Raw genomic sequence first — 22,147 nt, forward strand, 5'->3', positions numbered from 1 at the left:
CCGCTAGTCCCAGTGATTCAACAGAAAAAGTGCTCTTGAACACAGTGAAACTTCAGTTTCCCAACAGAAGAAGAGCGTTATGTAGTACCCTAGCTACTATATATTTTTTGTCACAATCAAACATGTAATTAAACATGCATGGAACCCTAATTATGTTTACAAAAGGCTAAAACAAGGACACTGCATGATGAAAGTGAGACTATTGACAACAGCGTATGTCCATTTAAAAAACAAAAAGACGTGTCTGTTAATCTGGATAGCATTGGTTTTAATGATAAAAAAAGGGGTTTGAACCTCATATAGTAATCATCAGTAACTCTGTTACAAAGATGAATAAATGGTCATTGGTCAACATTAGACTGAAGGAGTAGGCGTTACCAGGGCAGTATCATCAGAGTGAATTGTGTAATGGGTTAGACCAGGTATATATTGGCACAAAAACACACATTTATAAACAATCTGATCTACAACATCTACCTCACCTGTCATAACAAATGGAAAATAAATAAGTCAATCAATCAATCAAAAGTATGAATAAAAACAATATAATTTAGGAAGGTTTGATGCTCTGTTTCACGTTTTCCCTATAACAGTGATTTATTAAACTTACTCGACTCCTGCTATTTTAAATCATCTTAAATAAACCATCAACCTTTAATCTTAAATCAAAGTTAACCTTGATATTTTTTCTTAAAATTAAATAATTTACTTTCCTCATTCCAACTGAAACCTACATAAAGCCATCTTAAGCCTTATACCACATTCCAACCCCTTTACTTATTCACTCCTTCCTCTGCTCCCCTTGCCCGTTTACCTCTCTAGGCTCCTTCCTTCCCCACCTTCTCTCCCTACCCTGGACTCCACTTCTCCCTCTTCCCTCCCCTTTACCTATTCAGGCTCCTTCCCACCTTCCCTCCCCAACCCCACCCTCCACTCTTCCCCACACCGCCTCTCTCCAGGTGCAGGTGGAGGTCTAGGAGCTGATGATCTGTCCAGACCAGGTCTCATGCTTGGTTCCTGGGGCCAGGTGGGTGATGACCACCTCCACCGCCTGCATCTTCTGGTTCTTGGGGGGGATGGAACAGACTTTGTACGTGACCTCGTCGCCTTCCATCGGAACGTATTCTCCATCGATACTAACGAGGGAGATAATTATTATGAGAGACTGCAGACCTCTCTAGGTCTAGGACATTCAAGGTTCAATTATAATCTACACCAAAACACTTTAGGACTGACAATTATAATCTACAGCAAAACACTTTAGGACTGACAATTATAATCTACAGCAAAACACTTTAGGACTGACAATTATAATCTACAGCAAAACACTTTAGGACTGACAATTATAATCTACAGCAAAACACTTTAGGACTGACAATTATAATCTACAGCAAAACACTTTAGGACTGACAATTATAATCTACAGCAAAACACTTTAGGACTGACAATTATAATCTACAGCAAAACACTTTAGGACTGACAATTATAATCTACAGCAAAACACTTTAGGACTGACAATTATAATCTACAGCAAAACACTTTAGGACTGACAATTATAATCTACACCAAAACACTTTAGGACTGACAAGTGTTATACCGCTATGCGTTGTACATAATATCATATATTATAATCACAATATACCTTATTGCTTTATCATACAATTATAATCTTAATGCTTCAGAACCACTCACTCAGAGATGTGTACAAAGATGTTCTCTCCACCGTTGGAGGGCTTTATAAAGCCATGACCCTGGCACCTGTAGAAGGTCCTGCACACGCCCTTATACACTGGGCCTGATCTGGCCCGCACCGTCCTGAGACACACAGCAGAGAAACAACAAACATTAACCCATGCAGACTATTCTCAGACCTCCCTAACATTAACCCCTGCAGACTATTCTCAGGCCTCCCTAACATTAACCCCTGCAGACTATTCTCAGGCCTCTCTAACATTAACCCCTGCAGACTATTCTCAGACCTCCCAAACATTAACCCCTGCAGACTATTCTCAGGCCTCCCTAACATTAACCCCTGCAGACTATTCTCAGGCCTCCCTAACATTAACCCCTGCAGACTATTCTCAGGCCTCCCTAACATTAACCCCTGCAGACTATTCTCAGGCCTCCCTAACATTAACCCCTGCAGACTATTCTCAGGCCTCCCTAACATTAACCCCTGCAGACTATTCTCAGGCCTCCCTAACACAATCACACACACTACTACTTATACCACCACAGATTAAGCTGCCTCAGTCTCGGGTGGGACACAGCTTGGGAGACAGGCCTAGACTGCCAGCATGATAAGGGTGATGTTGGTGTGTCAGTGGTGGTGGTGTGTCAGTGGAAGTGGTGGTGGTAGTGGAGGTGGTGGAGGTGGTGGTATTACTGTTAGGATGCGTCTGGAAGGCGGGACAATGGAGGAGCTTGGTGGTTTCCTGGAAAGAGAGGAAGAGAGGAAGAGAGAAAGAAAAAAAGAGTGTAAGAAAAAGAGAGATAAATATATGAATAAATCCTCAAAGACTGCAAAACAATAACAAGGCGGGACAACAACACAACAACACGCTCAGTGAAATAACAATAACACCGTCATTTGGTTTGAAGCACCAACACTGACCTCAATGTTTTGAAAATATCTGTCTATATAACCCAGCCCTGCCGAGTAGAGCCTTAGCTCCAATATTGAATACATTATTATAATACCAACCCCCCTCCCATCCGCCCCAGATAGTCACATAGAGCTGGGTAGCATTACGTTACTGCTCTTATACTGTATTTTGTATTCAGACGTCAAACGCTTTGAACAGACTGAGGCAGCGCAACCAGCAGATTCTTTGACTGAAGAATCCCTAGACAATATCACATTATTTAACCATTGGGAGCATTGTTGTGTCATTTTGAGATGTATTACCATAGCCCTCCACTCTTAGAGACTGCATGCTGATGTCTGTCAGTGCTCTCTATGTAAAAGATGAGTGAAATGTGTAGCAGACAGCATCCCTAGGGCTTCTCCATCTTTCTCTCTTTCTATGTGACAAGTGGCACCATCTAAATATAGCTGCCTGCATGGTGGAATAGAGTCTGCCCCATTATTGACTGGAGGATCAGGGTGGAGACAGGGTGGATACCAGGGTGGAGACAGGGTGGAGACAGGGTGGATACCAGGGTTTAGGGAGGAGGGTTTAGTGTGGTAGGGATCAATAATGATCCAATAACGAGGAATGGGCATCCTTTATTTTTTATTGGTAAGAGGAGGTGTTCTGTCTTATCCCAAAACTCATTTAAGGCAAAGGGATTAATCAAATGTCCCCCATTCATGTGTCAAAGAAAGATGGCAGGTTTTATTCTGATGACAACATCACATAGCAATGTTGACTTGAAGGACTTGAAGGTGTACACACATCTGTCACAATTTGGCACAGAAAAAAGACACCGTTTGAAAACTATTATTGACTTGAATTATTAGCTACTAAATGACACATCATGATATATTGATAACAACTACCTTAATCTAACAATAAAGTTTATATAATCGTATGTGTCTCATGAGGAACATTTAATATATTCCCGCTTGTAAAAGTAGTGAGAGTGACTGTAAACCTATCAAAGAGATAATGGGATTATAGGCAGTACACTGATATTTGGGTGGTTTTGGAGCACTGTAAACCCCAGGGCGGACCAGAGTGGCTTCAACTAGACAGAAAGGCTGTCCCAACTCGCCTTGCGCCTCCCAAAATCAGAAGGACACTGTGGCTGCGTGTCATTAGCATCATCAGCATGGGAGACACGTAAATATTCAGTACACTACACACACAGACAGTGACACTCACGACGCTGCTCTTTTCTTTTCTGGCCGCCTTTAATTTGTCTAATCGTTTTTAATTTGTGAAATAGCGGTTTCAAATATAATGTTGTCTAGGCTCTCACTCGCTCCCAAAATTAAACCCACTGGCATCTTGATTCCAGAACATTCTCATGTGTAGCATACCAGCTGAGACAACAGGAGAATACATTGATCGCTCAAAATAAGGTAGAAGCGGCACAAAAAAAAAAAAAAATTAAAGGCTAGTCTACTCATCATAAAAGATTCATCAAGATAACAGTTTACATAGAATATAAACATTTCACCTGGGTGGTAAATTGTACATAAATAGGACCGATAAGAAAATATATAGCCTAAAGCGCACTATCAAACTAAAGGCTATTGATTTATCGAGCTCTTACCGTAAAATGTCAAGCTGTTTTCGGTCAAACGTGCAGATGTCTTGACTCTTAACTGTTATATAACGATAATTATATAATGAAATAAAAATAAACCTGCACAGACATGTGGAAAGAATACCTATTGCTTGTGGCTGTCTGGCTGCGCGGCACAAGCTGGTCTGTCTGGATGATTAGGGAGCAAAATGAAAAGGGAGCAGAAAAGAGAGAAGGGTACAGGGGTTCCTGTGCCGACACAATGAAGACTGCAGGTGCTTTTATGTTTTGTATATTGTAATAGGCCAGGCGGCTATAAATTCCTAGTAGTCCTAATCATAGAAGAAGTAGGCTAACAATTGTGAACATCGGTGAGCTCTGATCAAATAAATATTGTTGAAAAACAACATCCAACTGTATGAGAGCAGTCAGATAAGATTCTGATATAGTCACTGTGAGTGAAAAAAATCAAACATGATAGCTCTAAGAGACCATAAGGACTTCTAGAGCAGAGAGTCAAATTAATGTTGCATTCGGTCTTCAACGAGGGCCGGACAGAGGGCCGCTCTGACAATGTGTTCTATTTCCTCGCCATCAAAATCTGCAAACAAATTGCCCTCCATCGGTTTTTAAATGTTCGATTCTCCCTGACTGTCTAGCTTTTATTATGGTGATTATTAGCGAGCTGGACACAGTCCAAAAAAAAACTGTGAATGTAGGTCCATTATCATTTATACAGTTTCGATTTTGTTTTTGTGTTCCCAGAACAGATATTGTATGTTCTTTAAATATTTCATTGGGTTGTGGCAAATGTTCTCATAACACAAAAACTGTCCAGTCCTGCTGATGATTATACAATGTTTGTATAAACCATTCACTTGATGTTGCAAGAATGTTCCCAGAACATATCTTGTCTGTTCTTTAAAGGTTCCCAGAATGTTTCATTGGGTTGTGGGAACAGTCTGGTGAGAACATGGTGGAGACATCACAAAAGATATGTTCCCAAAATAAAAATAAACTGTCCCGTTGTGCCGATGATTATGCAATGTTTATTTTAGGGTGCAAAAAACCTTCATCTGATGTTACAAGAACGTTCCCAGAACACATTTAGTCTGTTCTTAAAAGGTTCACAGAATGTTTCATTAGGTTGTGGGAACATTGGGTCAAGGATGTAGAGAGGCAGGTGTTACCCAGACTAGTATTCTAGGCCCACTACAGGGTGATATAGACACACTGCATTTTAATTTTATTCATAGGACATTTGACCAGCATTTAATCATACAAACATATGGACATATACAAAAAAAAAGGTCAATTGAAAAAAGGTGAAATGAAACACAGCTTATGTGCAGTCTTTCCAGCTTCAATTTGAAGTGATTGTGCTACTGTAGCTGTGTTGTTGGCTAGCTCCTCTGAACAACAGCGTTCTGACGAGAGAGCACATTCTCTATGCCAGGCGAAATCGCACCTTATTAGCTCATTGTTATGGATGTATCCAAATAAATGTCACTAGAAAACAGCTTAAACAATTGCATATGCAGCTACTTTGCTGTTATTCTGGCTGAACTTTTTGACGTGACTAAGTTAGCCGTAGTTGCCTAGCTAGCAAGCAAGGGATAAGAACGATGCCTCGACTTCGTCTCGGGCCTAATTACCCGTGCCAATATCCTCCAAACACCGGCTTCAGGCATTATCACTTAATTGTATACTCAGTGTGTGTTCTAGGAACGTTCTTGCAACATCAGGCAAAAGTTTTATACAAACATTCTATAATCATCAGCACGACTGGGCAGTTTTGGTGTTATGAAAACATTTGCCGCAACCTAACAAATGTTCTGGGAACTTTTGCAGAACAAATGTTGGTTTGCTGGGTTCTCGCTCCCCCACACACACAAATGAACAAAGGAAAACTCCAGACAACACAACTTAACCCACAGAAGCAGTGGTCTATATTCATTGAAATGTCAGTTTATTTTACAACCCATCGTGACTGAATAACACTAATTTATTCAACATCAGAGAAAAAAAACAGGAAAACAAAAAATATTTAAATATACATGATCCAGACACGTTTCATACTGTAGACAGGAGGGGAGTGGTGATGATATACAATGGAGATTATTACAAAGCAGAACACACCACAACAGACTCAGAAAGTTGCTGCTGGAGTCAATATTTCAATGTGGTTTATAACTTTACAGAAACTCATACAAAATGTGTAATTCATTGTTGAAATGTTTCTAGGCAGAGTTAGTGTGTTTGAGATAGTTCCCATTCACTGCCAAGCAATGGGAGTTGTCTAGTGCAGTGGTTTCCAACCTTTTTCGGTTACTGTACCACCAACTGAATCGCTCTCTGCCTGGAGTACCCCTGGTTGGGAACCACTGGTCCAGCAGTATCTAGCTTTGACACAGGGGTTCACTTCTGTGATAAAGACACAATGAAAAACACATAACAAGGGCCTGGAGTTTCCCTGACCAGGACAAACTCTGCCCCCTAACGTAACCCCCCCCCCCCAAAAATAAAAAAAAGGCACTCAAAAATACACAGGACAGCACGAAAGAGTCTGGTAGTCCAAATAACACGTTTCTCCAGCAGAGACCGAAATACAAAAACAGGAGCAAAACTCCACTTTAATGCACATCCAAGCTTTTAGAGGAAAAATACATAAGCAATCACTCTAAAATATTGGAAGCTTTGACCAGTGTGGTAATACTCAGTAAGATCCAAAAGCACAGGGGTGTTATGGAGAGGGGCTGTTGTTACGAAGAGTTAACGCATACACACTATTTAATATATAGACAACACATACATACACAGATGTCCGTTTGCTGTGTGTTAACCAGTCTCTGTGTATTCTAGTCTTTGAGACTCTACAAGAAATTGAACAGCAGCTTACAGGGTGTGGATGGAGCTGAAAGGACAAAGCAAACACTCAATCACTAAAGCAGATATCTCATGACAGATACAGCGTTAGACTGGTGCAGCTCAGAGACCAGGTGAGCGACTACAGTTTGGATGGACTGTTTGAACAGCTGTGATAACTGGAGGAGCTGCAGTTGGCAGTGTGTTAGGTTACCGTTCCACTCAAAGAAGAACGTGTTGGTGTTTGTCTCAAAAGCGGTAAGCCTTCCTTTGTATACAGTATCTGAGTCTACTACAGCAATTCACACTACCTTAAACTGTACAGTAGTACTGGTCTGTGTCTATGCACTCCTGTCGTCTGTACTGCGAGGTTAGACATGTCTCTTACATATGAGAAGTTGTGTTGGACTCTCTACAGTGTGGGCAGCGGATGACACATGCAGTGGTTGATGATTGGACTGGACCGGAAGCTTCATATAATCTGAGGGGGTGTGGCTTTTATTCTTTACCATGGCCATGTCTCAATACTCTTTAAATGGTTTCCTCTCCTCCTTTCCCTACTTATCACTGATTGGTTAAATGGAGCAGATAGTCATATTAACATTTACCTTCAGATCAGGGTAACGAACATAAGGAGAGGAGGAAAGGAAGCCGTTCAAGATTGAAACACATCCCATGTCTTTAAACACTGCAAACCTGCCCCCATCTCTGCCTAACCCGTGTCCCTCATCCTCTCCACTCCTCCCCCTGTATCCGTAGATCTTCCTCCTCCCTCTCCAGTTACTGGAGCTCCTTCATCCTGTTGAGGGCGGAGCCGGCCTGGAACCACTCGATCTGTGTCTCGTTGAAGGTGTGGTTCAGCTGGAAGTCATCTTTGCTGCCGTCACTGTGCTTCACTACTGCAGACAGGGGCTGGAGGGGGCAGCAACACAAAGTTAGACAGACATACATGGTGAACCTTATCTGGAAACAAACTTCAAGCCTAAACACTGGAGCTGGCTGGTTCGGATCCTGGACAGTCTAATTTAGACCATGATTAGTTAAATCAGATGTGATCATGATGGGCTGAAACTAAAGCCTACAGATTGGTGTAAATGCCACTCACCTTTCCTGGGGTGAAGGTTGCGAGTCCTTTGATGGAGATCTTGTCATCTGGTCGGATCTTGTCGTAGTCAGCAGGGTTCTGGAAGGTCAGGGGCAGCATACCCTGTTTCTTCAGATTAGTCTCTGCAGATAGAAGAAAGAAAAAAGGTTAGCTGCAGGAAAGCAAACTGGTAAGGATCCCCCCCAAAATTGATTTTTTTCCCCTGTACAGAAACAAATTCATTGTGAAGTACAAGAAAATCCGCGAAGGTCGAGAGCCGTGTGTCCTCCGAAACACAACCCAGCCAAGCCGCACAGCTTTTTGACACAATGCCCGCTTAACCCAGAAGCCAGCCACACCAATGTGTCGGAGGAAACACCGTACACCTGGCGACCATGTCAGCGTGCACTGCGCCCGGCACAGGAGTCGGTAGTGCACGATGGGACAAGGACATCCCTACCTGCCAAACCCTCCCCTAACCTGGACAACGCCAATTGTGAGTCGCCCCATGGATCTCCCGGTTGCGGCCGGCTGCGACAGAGCCTAGACTCGATCCAGTATCTCTAGTGGCACAGCTAGCACTGCGATAGTCCCTTCGACCACTGTGCCACTCAGGAGGCCTAGGCGCTTAAGGTTTATCATGACATGAAATTATAATGTCTCCACCGACAGGAAGACATAGGGAACTATAAAATCTTTGTTGCCAAATTAGTTTTTTTCCCTTCAGGTTTTCAAAACAAACAAAAAAAAGGTAGAAAAACTAAATTGGATGTTATAAGTCCACAACAGGAGACATTTTGAGGTCTGGGGATGGGAGAGTCTACAAAACAAAAGCCCACCAGATTCATAATGATATCATTCTGCCAGGTAGGGCCTACTTTGCAGTCAACATTTAATTGAGAAGGTTCTGGAAAAGCCTTTAGAAATGACTTTTTATGCATGCCAACTGCTTACACATCATACGGTACCAGTCAAAAGTTTGGACACACCGACTCATTCAAGGGTTTCTTTATTTTTACTATTTTATACATTGTAGAATAATAGTGAAGACATCACAACTATGAAATATCACATATGGAATCACGTAGTAACCAAAACAGTGTTAAACAAATCAAAATATATTTAATATTCTTCAGATTAGCCACCCTTTGAGTTGACAGCTTTGTACACTCTTGGCATTCTCTCAAACAGAATGCATTTCAATTAACAGGTGTGCCTTGTTAAAAGTTAATTTGTGGAATTTCTTTCCTTCTTAACTTCTCTAGGGTAGGGGGCAGCATTTGGAATTTTGGATGAAATGCATGCCCAAATTAAACTGCCTGCATCTCGGGCCCAGAATATATGATATGCATATAACTGGTAGATTTGGATAGAAAACACTCTAAAGTTTCCAAAACTGCTAAAATAGTGTCTGTGAGTATAACAGAACTGATTTGGCAGGCAAAAACCTGAGAAAAATCCATTCAGGAAGTATTTTTTTTGTTGGTTTTGTAGTTTTCTATTCAATGCCATTACATTGACTTAGGACTCAAATTGCAGTTTCTATGCCTTCCACTAGATGTCAACAGTCTTCAGAAAATGTTTCAGCCTTGTATTCTGAAAAATGAAGAAGTAAGAGCAGTCTGAATGAGTGGACCCTGCCGTGTCACAGAGCTTTTTCCTGCGCAAGACCGAGAGAGTGCGTTTCTTGTTTACATTTTATATTGACGACGTTATTGTCCGGTTGAAATATTATTGATTATTTAGGCTAAAAACAACCTGAGGTTTGAATATAAATATCGTTTGACATGTTTCTATGAACTTTACGGATACAATTTGGATTTTTTTGTCTTCCTGTTTTTACTGCGTTTTAGCCTGTGGATTACTGAAGAAAACGTGCGAACAAAACGGAGGTTTTTGTGTATAAAGAGACTTTATCGAACAAAAGGAACATTTATTGAGTAAATGAATGTCTGCTGATTGCAACCATATGTAGATCATCAAAGGTAAGGGATTAATTTTATCTCTATTTCTAAATTGTGTAACTGTTCTAGCTGGCTGGCTACTGTTTGTAATGATTTGTTTAGTGGGCTATGTTCTCATAATCGTAATGTATGCTTTCGCCGTAAAGCATTTTTTAAATCTGACACCGTGGTTGGATTCACAAGCAGTTCATCTTTAAACCTATGTAAAATATGTTTTGTTTTCTGAATTTTTATAATGAGTATTTCTGTATATGAATTTGGCGCCCACCAGTTTCACTGGCTGTTGAAGAGGTGGGACGCTACCGTCTCACGTGCCCAAGAGAGGTTAATGCGTTTGAGCCAATCAGTTGTGTTGTGACAAAGTAGGGTGGTATACAGAAGATAGCCCTATTTGGTAAAAGACCAAGTCCATATTATGGCAAGAACAGCTCAAATAAGCAAAGAGAAACGACAGTCCATCATTACTTTAAGACATGAAGGTCAGTCAATCTGGAAAATGTCAAGAACTTTGAACGTTTCTTCAAGTGCAGTCACAAAAACCATCAAGCTCTTTGAGGAAACTGGCTCTCATGAGGACCACCACAGAAAAGGAAGACCCAGAGTTACCTCTGTTGCAGAGGATAGGTTCATTAGAGTTACCAGTCTCAGAAATTGCAACCCAAATAAATGTGTCAGAGTTCAATTAACAGACACATCAACTGTTCAGAGGAGACTGCCTTCATGGTTGAATTGCTGCAAAGAAACCACTACTAGGACACCAATAAGAAAAGACTTGCTTGGGCCAAGAAACACAAGCAATGGACATTAGACCAGTGGAAAGCTGTCCTTTGGTCTGGTGAGTCCAAATTTGAGATTTTTGGTTCCAACCGCCGTGTCTTTGTGAGACGCAGAGTAGGTGAACAGATGATCTCTGCATGTGTGGTTCCCACTGTGACGCATGGAGGAGGAGGTGTGATGGTGCTTTACTGGTGATACTGTCAGTGATTTATTTAGAATTCAAGGCACATTTAACCAGCATGGCTACCACAGCATTCTGTAGCGACTATCATTTGTTTTTCAACAGGACAATGACCCAAAACACCTGTGTAAGGGCTATTTGACCAAGGAGAGTGATGGCGCTGCATCAGATGACCTGGAGTCCAATCACCCAACCTCAACCCAATTGAGATGTTTTGGGATGATTTGGACCGCAGAGTGAAGGAAAAGCAGCCAAAAAGTGCTCAGCATATGTGGGAACTCCTTCAAGACTATTGGAAAAGCATTCCTCATGAAGCTGGTTGAGAGAATGCCAAGAGTGTGCAAAGCTGTCATCAAGGCAAAGGGTGCTACTTTGAAGAAACTCATATTTTGATTTGTTTAACACTTTTTTGGTTACTACATGCTTCCACGTGTTATTTCATAGTTTTGATGTCTTCACTCTTATTATACAATGTAAAAAATAGTAAAAATAAAGAAAAATCCTTGAATGAGTAGGTGTGTCCAAACTTTTGACTGGTACTGTAGGTGCAAATAAACAGGCATTACTTCAGAAAGTAGCAGGAAGTACGAATCGCTGATGCATTATATTCATTAAGTTATGATAAACGGTACAATTAATGTTCCATACATCTAACTTTCTGTGCCGAGCCCAGAGGCTCAGTCATTGATTTCGATACGATGGATGGTCTATTTTGAGATCAAACCGGTGAATATCGGCAAAAAGCAATGACTGTGCATCCCTGTAGTTGGGTGGATGTTAAAAATGAATTTGGGGAAGGAAGCAATGTAGTTGCAATGTTCTAAAGGCGTGCACACGCACACAACACACACTCTGTCCCTTTTGGCCTGTGCTTAAAGTTACCGTGGATCCTGGCGAAGCTTTTGACGATAATGCATCTTCCTCCCAGGTGTCTGGGCTCCAGGGCGGCATGCTCTCTGCTGGATCCCTCACCGTAGTTGTCATCTCCCACAACCACCCACGACAGACCGTTGGCCTGGGAGAGATCAAACACATCAGGGAAACCATTAACCCTCCTGTTGTGTTCCGGTCAAATTGGACCGAAGTTCTCTCTGAAAAATGTAGTTCAATTAATCTCATTGTCATAAGGTTCCATGACTTTGTTCACGCAGGGCATCTGAACACACAAAATTTGTTTATGATTTTCATTTTTATTTATTATTTAACTTTTGTACACCTGTGGTGTTCCTGGTCAAAAATGACCGGTCATTAGAAATGAATGGGTGAGACTACATTTAGTGTATAAAATTGAGTTCAGGCACATGCCCATTCATCAGATGGACACACTTCCACTCCCAGACCCCCACATGCATGTGTGTTTGAGCACACACACACTCCGCTTCTTGGCTTCCATGGTAACCCCCACGTTAACCTTTCCCCAATAGAATCTTTCCCCCACGGGAACCACACGTTGGCATTCTCACAAATAATTGCAACATTGTTTTAATAATATATATAACTTTTGTCGCAGCTCAGGTATATAAAGCTTTTAAGGCTTGCTCAAAATTCATTCTGTGGCAGCACAATGACCAAACAATTTACTGTATGTGAGGCTCTTGAACATATCTTTGATCATGACACTGGTGAAGAGGAGAGAGTCCTTGTTAAACTTTGACACAAAATAGTCTGTGATAAATAGCACAATATATTTAATCTGAGTATTTGTTATAGTCAAAATAATCCATAAATTACACTTTTTTTTACTCAAAAACAAGTTGTATAAGCTCAGGTCAATGAGGCCTACAGGCCATAAATAGAAGTTCAAAACTTGTAATGTTCACAAGAACTTAAGTTGATAAAAATATCTAACACAACATTAGGTGATAATATATGTATTATTATGGATTTATAATCAGCTATAAGGGGCGATCATTTTGGAGCGGAAACACAGAATGAATTAACATGAAACAAACAACAGGAGGGTTAAAGTCACTCACTGCCATTTCATACACTGATGGCCAAATGTTTATGGGTATTCTGTATCTATAAAAAGGGCTGAGACACGCACAGCATACTTTCAAAAGGGAAATTTGAGCGAAAAGTACACTTTTTTTTAGCCCTAATTTCGTGGTATCCAATTGGTAGTTACAGTCTTGTCCCATCGCTGCCGAGTCCGTACGGGAGTTGCAAAGGTCGAGAGCCGTGCGTCCTCCAAAACACGACCCAGTCAAGCCGCACTACTTTTTGACACAATACCCGCTTAACCTGGAAGCCAACCGCACCAATGTGTTGGAGGAAACACAATACACCTGGCGACCGTGTCAGCGTGCATGCGCCCGCCACAGGAGTCGCTAGAGCGCCATGGGACAAGGACGTCCCTGCCAGCCAAACCCTCCCCTAACCCGGACGACGCTAGGCCATGGGTCTCCCGGTCGCGGCCGGCTACGACAGAGCCTGGACTCGAACCAGGATCTCTAATGGCACAGCTAGCACTGCCTTACACCACTGCGCCACTCAGGAGGGTACACTTTTTAATCTCAAGTGAGGATGTTGTTTGAGCCAGGGGTCAAGGTTCATCATCTGGGGAGCTAACCTTGTAATGGCGGGCGACGTCAGGAACACCGCCATACTCTCCCGTCAGCTGGTTTTTGATCTTGTTGACGCCGTCGTTCTCTATGTTGACTGCTCCGATCAGCATGTTGTTAGAGATGTTGTCAAGGTGACCACGGAACTTTAGCCAGGGGCCGGCAGCACTGATGTGGTCTGTGGTGCACTTCCCCTTCACCTGGATGGACAGAGAGAGCGAGCATGGTGGAATGCGAGAAAGAGTAAGTTTGACCAGGAATATATTTTTAAATCAGAAAGTTCTGTAACTTTGCACCCTCCTGAACAGACCCTAGTTTTCCCCCTTTGACCCCTGACCTTGATGAGGACTTGTAGGTCCTCCAGATCTCCGCCGGCCCACTTGTCAAAGGGCTCCAGCAGCTGCAGCCGGGTGCTAGTGGGGCTGACGTCCACCCTCAGCTTGGATCCACCCTCTGCAGGGGGGTGCTGGTAGGTGTCCTGACCCGGGTCAAAGTCCAACTTGGGCAGCTCGTCTGCGCTGGGAGGCTCCAGCTTGAACTTCTCTCCGTTGGCGGCCGTGAGGTAGTCAACCTCGGGGTTGAAATCCAGGGTTCCTGCTATTGCCAGGGCTGTGACGATCTGGAGGAGGAGAGAACAAAGTAGTTGGTGGTGTGTAGTGTTTACCAGTGAGAGCAAGTGTACATTATCTATCATGGGAGTGAGTGAGAACAGTATGAAGGCGAATCAGCAAAGAAGCGGTGTGTGTGTCAAGGTTTCTATTAGCCTGTAAAAAAAATTAAAAAATATAAATACAACAGGACAACGTCCCTAACTGGCGCTGGCCAGAAAAAAAAGAAATGCATTGCAAAATAATGCTTTTTAGCCTATTCATTGATGGAAATACATATAACATGTCATGCTTATCGGTCTATAGGTTGCATAATTTTGTGGAATTAAATTGGCTCGTGTCTATTTTTGTTAGTGGTTGTGTTTATCACACGTGCACAGCATAAACATATAGAGCCTATGAGTGGAAAATCTGTCAGACAGCTATAGCTTCTCAAACAGCTCATTTCTTTCTGCTGTTGTGCTTTTATAAGCATTGCATAACAATTCTAAATGCAAATCGGCTGTTTTTTTATTTCTCAACTGGTAATTGAAGCATGCTTCCCATTCGCCATTCAAGTGCATATAGGTAGGCAGACTTCAGCGTCACACCACTTTGCAATGAGCTGGAGACGGTATGCATTTTGAAAACAGTGCATTCGGGAAGTATTTCAGACCCCTTCCCTTTTCCAAATTTTGGATTAAATAAAAATCCTCACTCTACACACAATACCCCACAATGACAAAGCAAAAACAGGAAAAAAAATTTGAGCACAGGTGCATCCTGTTTACATTGATCATCCTTGATTGGAGTCCACTTGTGGTAAATTCAATTGATTGGACATGATTTGGAAAAAGGCACACACCTGTCTATATAAGGTCCTACAGGAATTGTCCGTAGAGCTCCGAGACAGGATTGTGTCAAGGCACAGATCTGGGGATGGGTACCAAAACAGTTTTGCAGCATTGAAGGGCCAAGAGCACAGTGGCCTCATTCATTATTAAATAGAAGAAGTTTGGAACCACTCTTCCTAGAGCTGGCCGCATGAGCAAACGGGGGAGAAGGGCCTTGGTCAGGGAGGTGACCAAGAACCCGATGGTCACTCTGACATGAGCTCCAGAATTCCTCTGTGGGGATGGGAGAACCTTCTGGAGGAAACCTGGCACCATCCCTACGGTGAAGCATGGTGGTGGCAGCATCATGCTGTGGGGATGTTTTTCAGCGGCAGGGACTGGGAGACTAGTCAGGATCAAGTGAAAGAAGAATGAAGCAAATTACAGAGAGATCCTTGATGAAAACCTGCTCCAGAGCACTCAGGACCTCATTCTGGGGTGAAGGTTCACCTTCCAACAGGACAACGTCCCTATGTACACAGCCAAGACAACGCAGGAGTGGCTTCGGGACAGGTCTCAATGTCCTTGAGTGACCCAGGCAGAGCCCGGACTTGAACCCGATCAAACATCTCAGTAGAGACCTGAAAATAGCTGTGCAGCGACGCTCCCCGTCCAACCTGAGAAAGCTTGAGAGGATCTGCAGAGAAGAATGGGAGAAACTCCCCAAATACAGGCATGCCAAGCTTGTAGCGTCATACCCAAGAAGACTCGAGGCTGTAATCGCTGCCAAAGTTGCTTCAACAAAGTACTGAGTAAAGGGTCAAATACTTATGTAAATTTGATTTTTTTTGAGGGAAAAACTATTTAATCAATTTTAGAATAAGGCTGTAACATAAAATGTGAAAAAAGTCAAGAGGTCTGAATACTTTCAGAATGCACTGTATCATCCCACAAATGTCCCAGAGTGTTTGGAATAAGCTATTTCTTTCTCACACAGAATGATAAGCTGACCAATAGAATATGTCAACTTTTCTACTATGGGGGATTGACATAGGCTAGTGATTTTGCAGTTCATTAGTCTTTTTTTGACTCATTTTGGCTGAGGAAAAGTGTGCATTGGAATTTGGTAAGAAGGACGCACACCCTTCCGTTCTCGAGTTCGATGTTAGGGAATAACCCTAATCTTAATGTGATTTCTGTCATTCTGAGCACCATGAATTGATGCCCTAATCAGGTTACGCTCCCAATGCATATGCGTCTGGTAAATTTCTCAAATGTCCATTAAATTAAAATGCTGCCAGTCAATTGTCCGGTGCCACATTTCCTTAACGGAAACCCTGGTGTTTGTGTATTCAGTCTTAACAGTACCTCAGGGGAGGCGACGAAGGCGTGTGTGGCTGGGTTGGCATCATTCCTAGCGGTGAAGTTCCTGTTGTAAGACGTGACGATGGTGTTCTTCTCTCCTTTCTTCACGTCACGCCTGAACAGAAACATCAACTTACCACTGTCCCAAATAGCACCCTACTCCATATATAGTGCATTACTTTTGACCAGAGCCCTTGGGCCATGGTCAAAAGCACTGCTCTACATATGGAATAGGGTGCCATTTGATACGCAGGCAATATCTTAAGACACTTTTAATAGAAGACTTTCAACTTCAAAATTAATGTCAACAGAATGAACATGAATGAGTAAGTCAACTATTACCTGTCCCACTGTCCAATACAGGGTCCACAGGCGTTGGCCAGGACCATTCCACCAACATCACTGAGGATCTTGGACTACAGAACAACATACATACATACATCTTCAGTCAGGAGGAGCTAGCAGTAGGCCAGTCAGGAGGAGCTAGCAGTAGGCCAGTCAGGAGGAGCTAGCAGTAGGCCAGTCAGGAGGAGCTAGCAGTAGGCCAGTCAGGAGGAGCTAGCAGTAGGCCAGTCAGGAGGAGCAAACAGTAGGCCAGTCAGGAGGAGCCCAGGACACAGCAGTAGTATTCCTGCTGAGGATCTCAACATCCAGAGCTCCAATTACAAACCCTCTACTTGCGATGCCCTTAAAATAGAGAGCAGAGCTGGGCCAATGTTAACATCCTTGATACTTAGGAGGATGTCAACAATATTTTACAACTGTTATCCTGTTGCCCTGATTTGTTGGGTGGAGTGATCAGCACCCCAGACACCCCTACAGTTCGAACCCTGGTCATATCCCCTTCCCATCTACTGGTACCAGGGACTCACATATCCGTCTCTCTCGATGGTGGCGCGGATCTGTTCAGACCCGGGGGTGATGGTAAATGCGGCCTTGCACTTCAGCCCTTTGTCTAAGGCCTGTTTGGCCACGGAGGCAGAACGGCCCATGTCCTCATAACTGGAGTTGGTGCAGCTGCCAATCAGACCTGAGGGGAGGGGACAGATTAAGCAGCCACCCACTGCACGTCTACTTTCTCATATTGAATAGAACAGCTATACATCTGTGTATAAGGCTAAAGACAGATAAAGTATATACAGTAATATCACAGTTATAGCCAATTAATATTAAGGTCTGAACAGAGACACATGGTGGTGAGACGCAGTGGCCAGCTGTGAGGTCAAAAAGATCTGAAGACTGCACTGACCTACTTTGACCTCCAGGGGCCAGCCATTCTTCGCTGCCGTGGCCCCAATGTCTGCCATGGGGTGAGCCAGGTCGGGGGTGAAGGGCCCGTTGATGTGGGGTTTCAGCTAGGAAGGACAGAGAAAGATAGCACGGGTCAGGTTGGATGTATGTGTGTGTGTGTGAGAGAGAGAGAAAGAGCAGGGGAGGGGACTCACCTCATCCAGGTTGATTTCCACAATCGAGTCATATTCACAGCCCGGGTCTGGAACCAGCAGGTCAGCATAATCGTCAGCCAGGGCAGCAATGTCTGAGAGGAGTGGGAGGGCAACGGGGTCGGATAAATGGATCAAGCATCTCTTATAAAGAAATGACAAACCTTCCAGGGGGGCGTCCCAAATGGCACCCTATTCCCTTTATAGTGCACTATGTAGGGTGCCTTTTGGGATGCAATCCCAGAACTTCACACAAACATATTCAGCACATCACCTGACAGATAATTGCACATCACGCACACAGACAAACTTGTTTGATGACATGGACTGACCTCCGCGGCCAGTCTTCTCCAGGTAGGTCTTCATGCGGTGGTTGTAGGGGAACACAGAGGTGGTGGCTCCAATCTCAGCCCCCATGTTGCAGATGGTGGCCATTCCTAAAACACACAATATGCTGGGGGTTTCTATGGGCATTCCTACAAACACAAAATGTCCTACAATGTTGCTTGATAGTAAACACTGCCGATTGATGATTGTGCTCCTCACACCATAAATAGAAAAACAGAAGTACATTAGACCAAAGAGCAGTGGCGGTCAGCTGGTCACTATCCTAGTTAGATAATGACAGCAATACAGTGTGCAGTAGACCTGTGCAGGAGATGGAATCCACCCCAGGTCCGTGGTACTCCACAATGGCTCCAGTACCCCCCTTCACGGTCAGAATCCCAGCCACCTTCAGGATCACGTCCTTGGGGGACGTCCACCCTGACAGCTTGCCTGTCAGCTTCACCCCAATCACCTGACAGGAGGAGAACATGGTTTAGTGAGGTTTATGTAGTATCATACTGTACTATATTACTAGGACTGGGGAAAAAGGAATGTGTTCAATATAAACTGGGAATCGCACTTACCTTGGGACATTTGAGCTCCCAGGGGATGCCAGCCATGACATCAACAGCATCAGCCCCTCCCACTCCAATGCAGATGGAGCCCAGTCCACCACCATTGGGTGTGTGAGAGTCTGTGCCAATCAGCAACACCCCTGGGTAGGCATAGTTCTCCAGGATTATCTGAATGGGTGAGATATAAGAGTCAGTTATGGCACTTACCACAGTAAACAGATAGCTCTGCTCTTCATTATAAAAAGGTGCAATATCTTATGTGAATATATAATGAAATTCATATCAACATTTTATAGGAACTTAATTCTATAAGGACAGCTTATCTATTATCAAGTGAGTGCACTGCCAGCAATTAACACTAGGGAAATGTGTGACTTCAGTGTCATTTCAGAGTAGCCTTGTTACAGTACCTGATGGATGATGCCAGAGCCTGGTTTCCAGAATCCCACTCCATATTTGGCTCCAGCACTGGCCAGGAAGTTATACACCTCTGCATTAATGTCCTAAGGACCAAGAGAAAAGGCCAAATATTATTACGGGTACATTATTCCCTATTCTTGTATCCAGCCACCAGGACTGACGACCTTCTCCTGGGGCTCCCGAGTGGCGCAGCGGTCTAAGGCACTGTATCTCAGTGCTAGAGGCGACACCACAGAAACCCTGGTTAGAATCCAGGCTGTTTTCACAACCGGACGTAATTGGGAGTCCCATAGGGCGGAGCACAATTGACCCAGCGCCGTCCGGGTTTGGCCGGTGTAGGCCGTCATTGTAAATAAGAGTTTGTTCTTAACTGACTTGCCTAGTTAAATAAATATTTTTGTATCCATCCCCTGCTCTGGCCTTCCCTGACCTTTCACCTTTGCTCTCGCTAGGTCCTTGGCTCCTCCGATCTGAGCCTCGATCAGATGATCACAGTGGATAGTGGAGGGCACAGCCACACAAGGCAGGCCACTGCTAATGAACTGCAGCATGGCCATCTGGGCCGTGGCATCCTGCATGGCCACGCGGTCCGGCCGCAGACGTAGGTACGTATGCCCCCTGGCGATGTCCTGCCCCACAGGGTCATCCAGATGGCCGTAGACAATCTTCTCAGACAGAGTGAGGGGACGGTTGAGTCTTTAAGGGAGGAAGGCAGAGAATGTGCTAAGTTACTATAAAGGCCAAGTGCTACAAATAGCTCTAATTGTACAGCTGACACTGAACAGAAAAAAACTTGGGTTACAGACCCATCATTGCCTTGGCAAGACAATGAAGTTGGCTAAGTCAGAAACAGACTGGCACCCTGGCCTGTAGGCCATCTCACTGTAAGCATGGAATGAAACAGGGACACATGCTAATGTAAACGGTGGAGGGGTAGACTGACCTTTTGCGCACAATGTTGACGTTCTCATTGAGCTTCTCATAGCTGACGTAGTTGCTGGGCTCAAAGCGGCTCATTGAAACTTTGGCCTTGGCATTGAAGGCTGCAGACACGTGCAGGCGCCGCACACCCTGGCCCAGGGCAAGCTGACAACAGAGTTAATTCAACATGGGAAAAAATTACCTGTACATCAAAATCATTTGGGCCTAGATTTAGCTAGGTGGGGCAACCAAAAATCACAGTAAGTACATTTTTCCTCAATAAAGCAGCTATCAGCAAAGTCAGAGTTATTAACAGAAAAAAGTCAAGTACGAATGTCAGTAAAAACTGACAGATTTTCTTGTTGAGCACATAAAGAATGATTCTAACTCAAGGTGAAACAGATTAGAAATACAAAATATCAGGCAGAAAAGTATCTGGCAAATGCAGATGTTTAGTCAATAATCAGCACTAAATGGATCCTTCAATGAAAATCCCTGACTACAACAGCCGAGATATACATCATTGAAATTGTATTTTGCCTTTCCATGTCGACAAGGAGGTGCTGTCACTCAAAGGTATGGGGAGGAAACCATATTAGGAACAGCAAACACATATAAACAACTACCTCTCCCCCTACTGTATTTATTTATTTTGCTCCTTTGCACCCCATTATTTCTATCTTTACTTTGCACATTCTTCCACTGCAAATCTACCATTCCAGTGTTTTACTTGCTATATTGTATTTACTTCACCACCGTGGCCTTTTTTTTTGCCTTTACCTCCCTTATCTCACCTATCTATACTTATTTTTTCTACTGTATTATTGACAGTATGTTTGTTTTACTCCATGTGTAACTCTGTGTTGTTGTATGTGTCGAACTGCTTTGCTTTATCTTGGCCAGGTCGCAATTGTAAATGAGAACTTGTTCTCAACTTGCCTACCTGGTTAAATAAAGGTGAAATAAAAATAAAATATCTATAACATATCAAAATAGAAGTAAAAAGAGCCGAAGAAGTTTAGCATAAGGCCAATCCCTCCCTTTGGGCTTTGAGAGCAAAGTCACAAAATATCAAAAACAGTTTAGACAGTTGTATGACAAACTGTTTCAATGACACCTCTATGGGGGACACTATTCTAACGGTGTTGTTTTGGTCACTGGCCAGACTGCGTCGTGCTTGCCAGCGCCCTGTGTGGTTGCTATGTACCCTAACCTTGCGTTAACCTTGCAATCAATAAACGTGTCCTCGGTTGAAATAACATAGAGAGCGATAACATCTTAAAGTTGAGCATATTCATCAAATTGTACACATTACAAGTGTCTTTAAATAGCCATATTTGTGTGTCAATGACAAACTTGAGCTCCTTCACGAAGCTAGCTAGCGAGCTTCGTGGTAACTCAGGACACGATGACCTGGGTCAGTGACTGACAAGAATTTGATCGTACTCTCTCAAACAAACATCAGATCTATACATAAGATTCACATACAATGTGCTTTCACTTGTATTTGAGAGTGAATTCTAACACATAGATGGCACATAAATTCAATTAAACTAGTGAAAAACTGTCGCTTACCTGGAGCCGAGCAACGGTAAGACAGTAGGTCGCCATTTTGTTCACTGACAAAGATGTGTCGAGCAGAGGTGACGTCAGATTTCGTAGCCGTCAAAGTCGCGTGTCTTTGGAGGAAAATAGAACGGACGTGTAAAGTTGTTTTAGAAATAGAGGTGGTATAGATTCTACTCGAATTTTTAATTCAGAGATGTATATAGAATATATTGTTTTTAACTAATATGCGATATGACTGCCACAAATGAAACCCTGAAATGTCTAATCTAATATTTTGTATATGTAGCTAAAATTACCACGGGATGAATTCTGTGCGTTTCATATGTAATATTCACTCCTTGAATTTAGCTGGATTAATTCACTGACATGTCCATAGCAATAGTAATTTTAACTAACGTGAAATAAACAAAAATGATATGATCCGAAAAACAAACTAAACGTAAATGAAATACAAAGTTCAAATGTCACGTGTATCTGTG

The 22,147-nt window shown here is 43.1% G+C and overlaps 2 protein-coding genes across 2 annotated transcripts; both read right to left on the reverse strand.

The window, feature by feature from the left end:
- Positions 1 to 245: 245 nt before the first annotated feature.
- Positions 246 to 3,952, reverse strand: LOC120045986 (calcium-regulated heat-stable protein 1-like). Its single transcript, XM_038990905.1, has 3 exons — positions 3,947 to 3,952; positions 1,693 to 1,859; positions 246 to 1,136 (listed from the first exon to the last, which is right to left on the reverse strand). The coding sequence occupies exons 1-3, from the start codon at positions 3,950 to 3,952 to the stop codon at positions 974 to 976; spliced, it is 336 nt and encodes a 111-aa protein (XP_038846833.1). The 3' UTR covers positions 246 to 973.
- Positions 3,953 to 6,124: 2,172 nt separating this feature from the next.
- LOC120046770 (aconitate hydratase, mitochondrial-like) lies at positions 6,125 to 21,748 on the reverse strand. Its single transcript, XM_038992269.1, has 17 exons — positions 21,675 to 21,748; positions 20,122 to 20,264; positions 19,616 to 19,874; positions 19,169 to 19,261; positions 18,768 to 18,926; positions 18,505 to 18,655; positions 18,189 to 18,293; positions 17,860 to 17,951; positions 17,664 to 17,769; positions 17,287 to 17,444; positions 16,757 to 16,830; positions 16,418 to 16,529; positions 13,967 to 14,248; positions 13,638 to 13,829; positions 11,948 to 12,080; positions 8,165 to 8,286; positions 6,125 to 7,971 (listed from the first exon to the last, which is right to left on the reverse strand). Exons 1-17 carry the CDS (start codon positions 21,708 to 21,710, stop codon positions 7,840 to 7,842), a joined length of 2,349 nt encoding a protein of 782 aa, XP_038848197.1. The 5' UTR covers positions 21,711 to 21,748; the 3' UTR covers positions 6,125 to 7,839.
- Between the last annotated feature and the right edge of the window lie 399 nt (positions 21,749 to 22,147).

The sequence above is a fragment of the Salvelinus namaycush genome, chromosome 4, assembly GCF_016432855.1.
Source record: "Salvelinus namaycush isolate Seneca chromosome 4, SaNama_1.0, whole genome shotgun sequence".
In the NCBI taxonomy this organism is placed as follows: Eukaryota; Metazoa; Chordata; class Actinopteri; order Salmoniformes; family Salmonidae; genus Salvelinus; species Salvelinus namaycush.

Coding starts and splice junctions, on each gene's coding strand:
- LOC120045986 (XM_038990905.1), bottom strand. Junction 1,137..1,692: donor ATCTTTGTACACATCTCTGA/GTGAGTGGTTCT, acceptor CTCCCTCGTTAG/TATCGATGGAGAATACGTTC.
- LOC120046770 (XM_038992269.1), bottom strand. CDS start 21,710: ATGGCGACCTACTGTCTTACCGTTGCTCGGCTCCAG. Junction 20,265..21,674: donor TTACCGTTGCTCGGCTCCAG/GTAAGCGACAGT, acceptor CTCTGTTGTCAG/CTTGCCCTGGGCCAGGGTGT. Junction 18,927..19,168: donor GCTCTGGCATCATCCATCAG/GTACTGTAACAA, acceptor TCACCCATTCAG/ATAATCCTGGAGAACTATGC.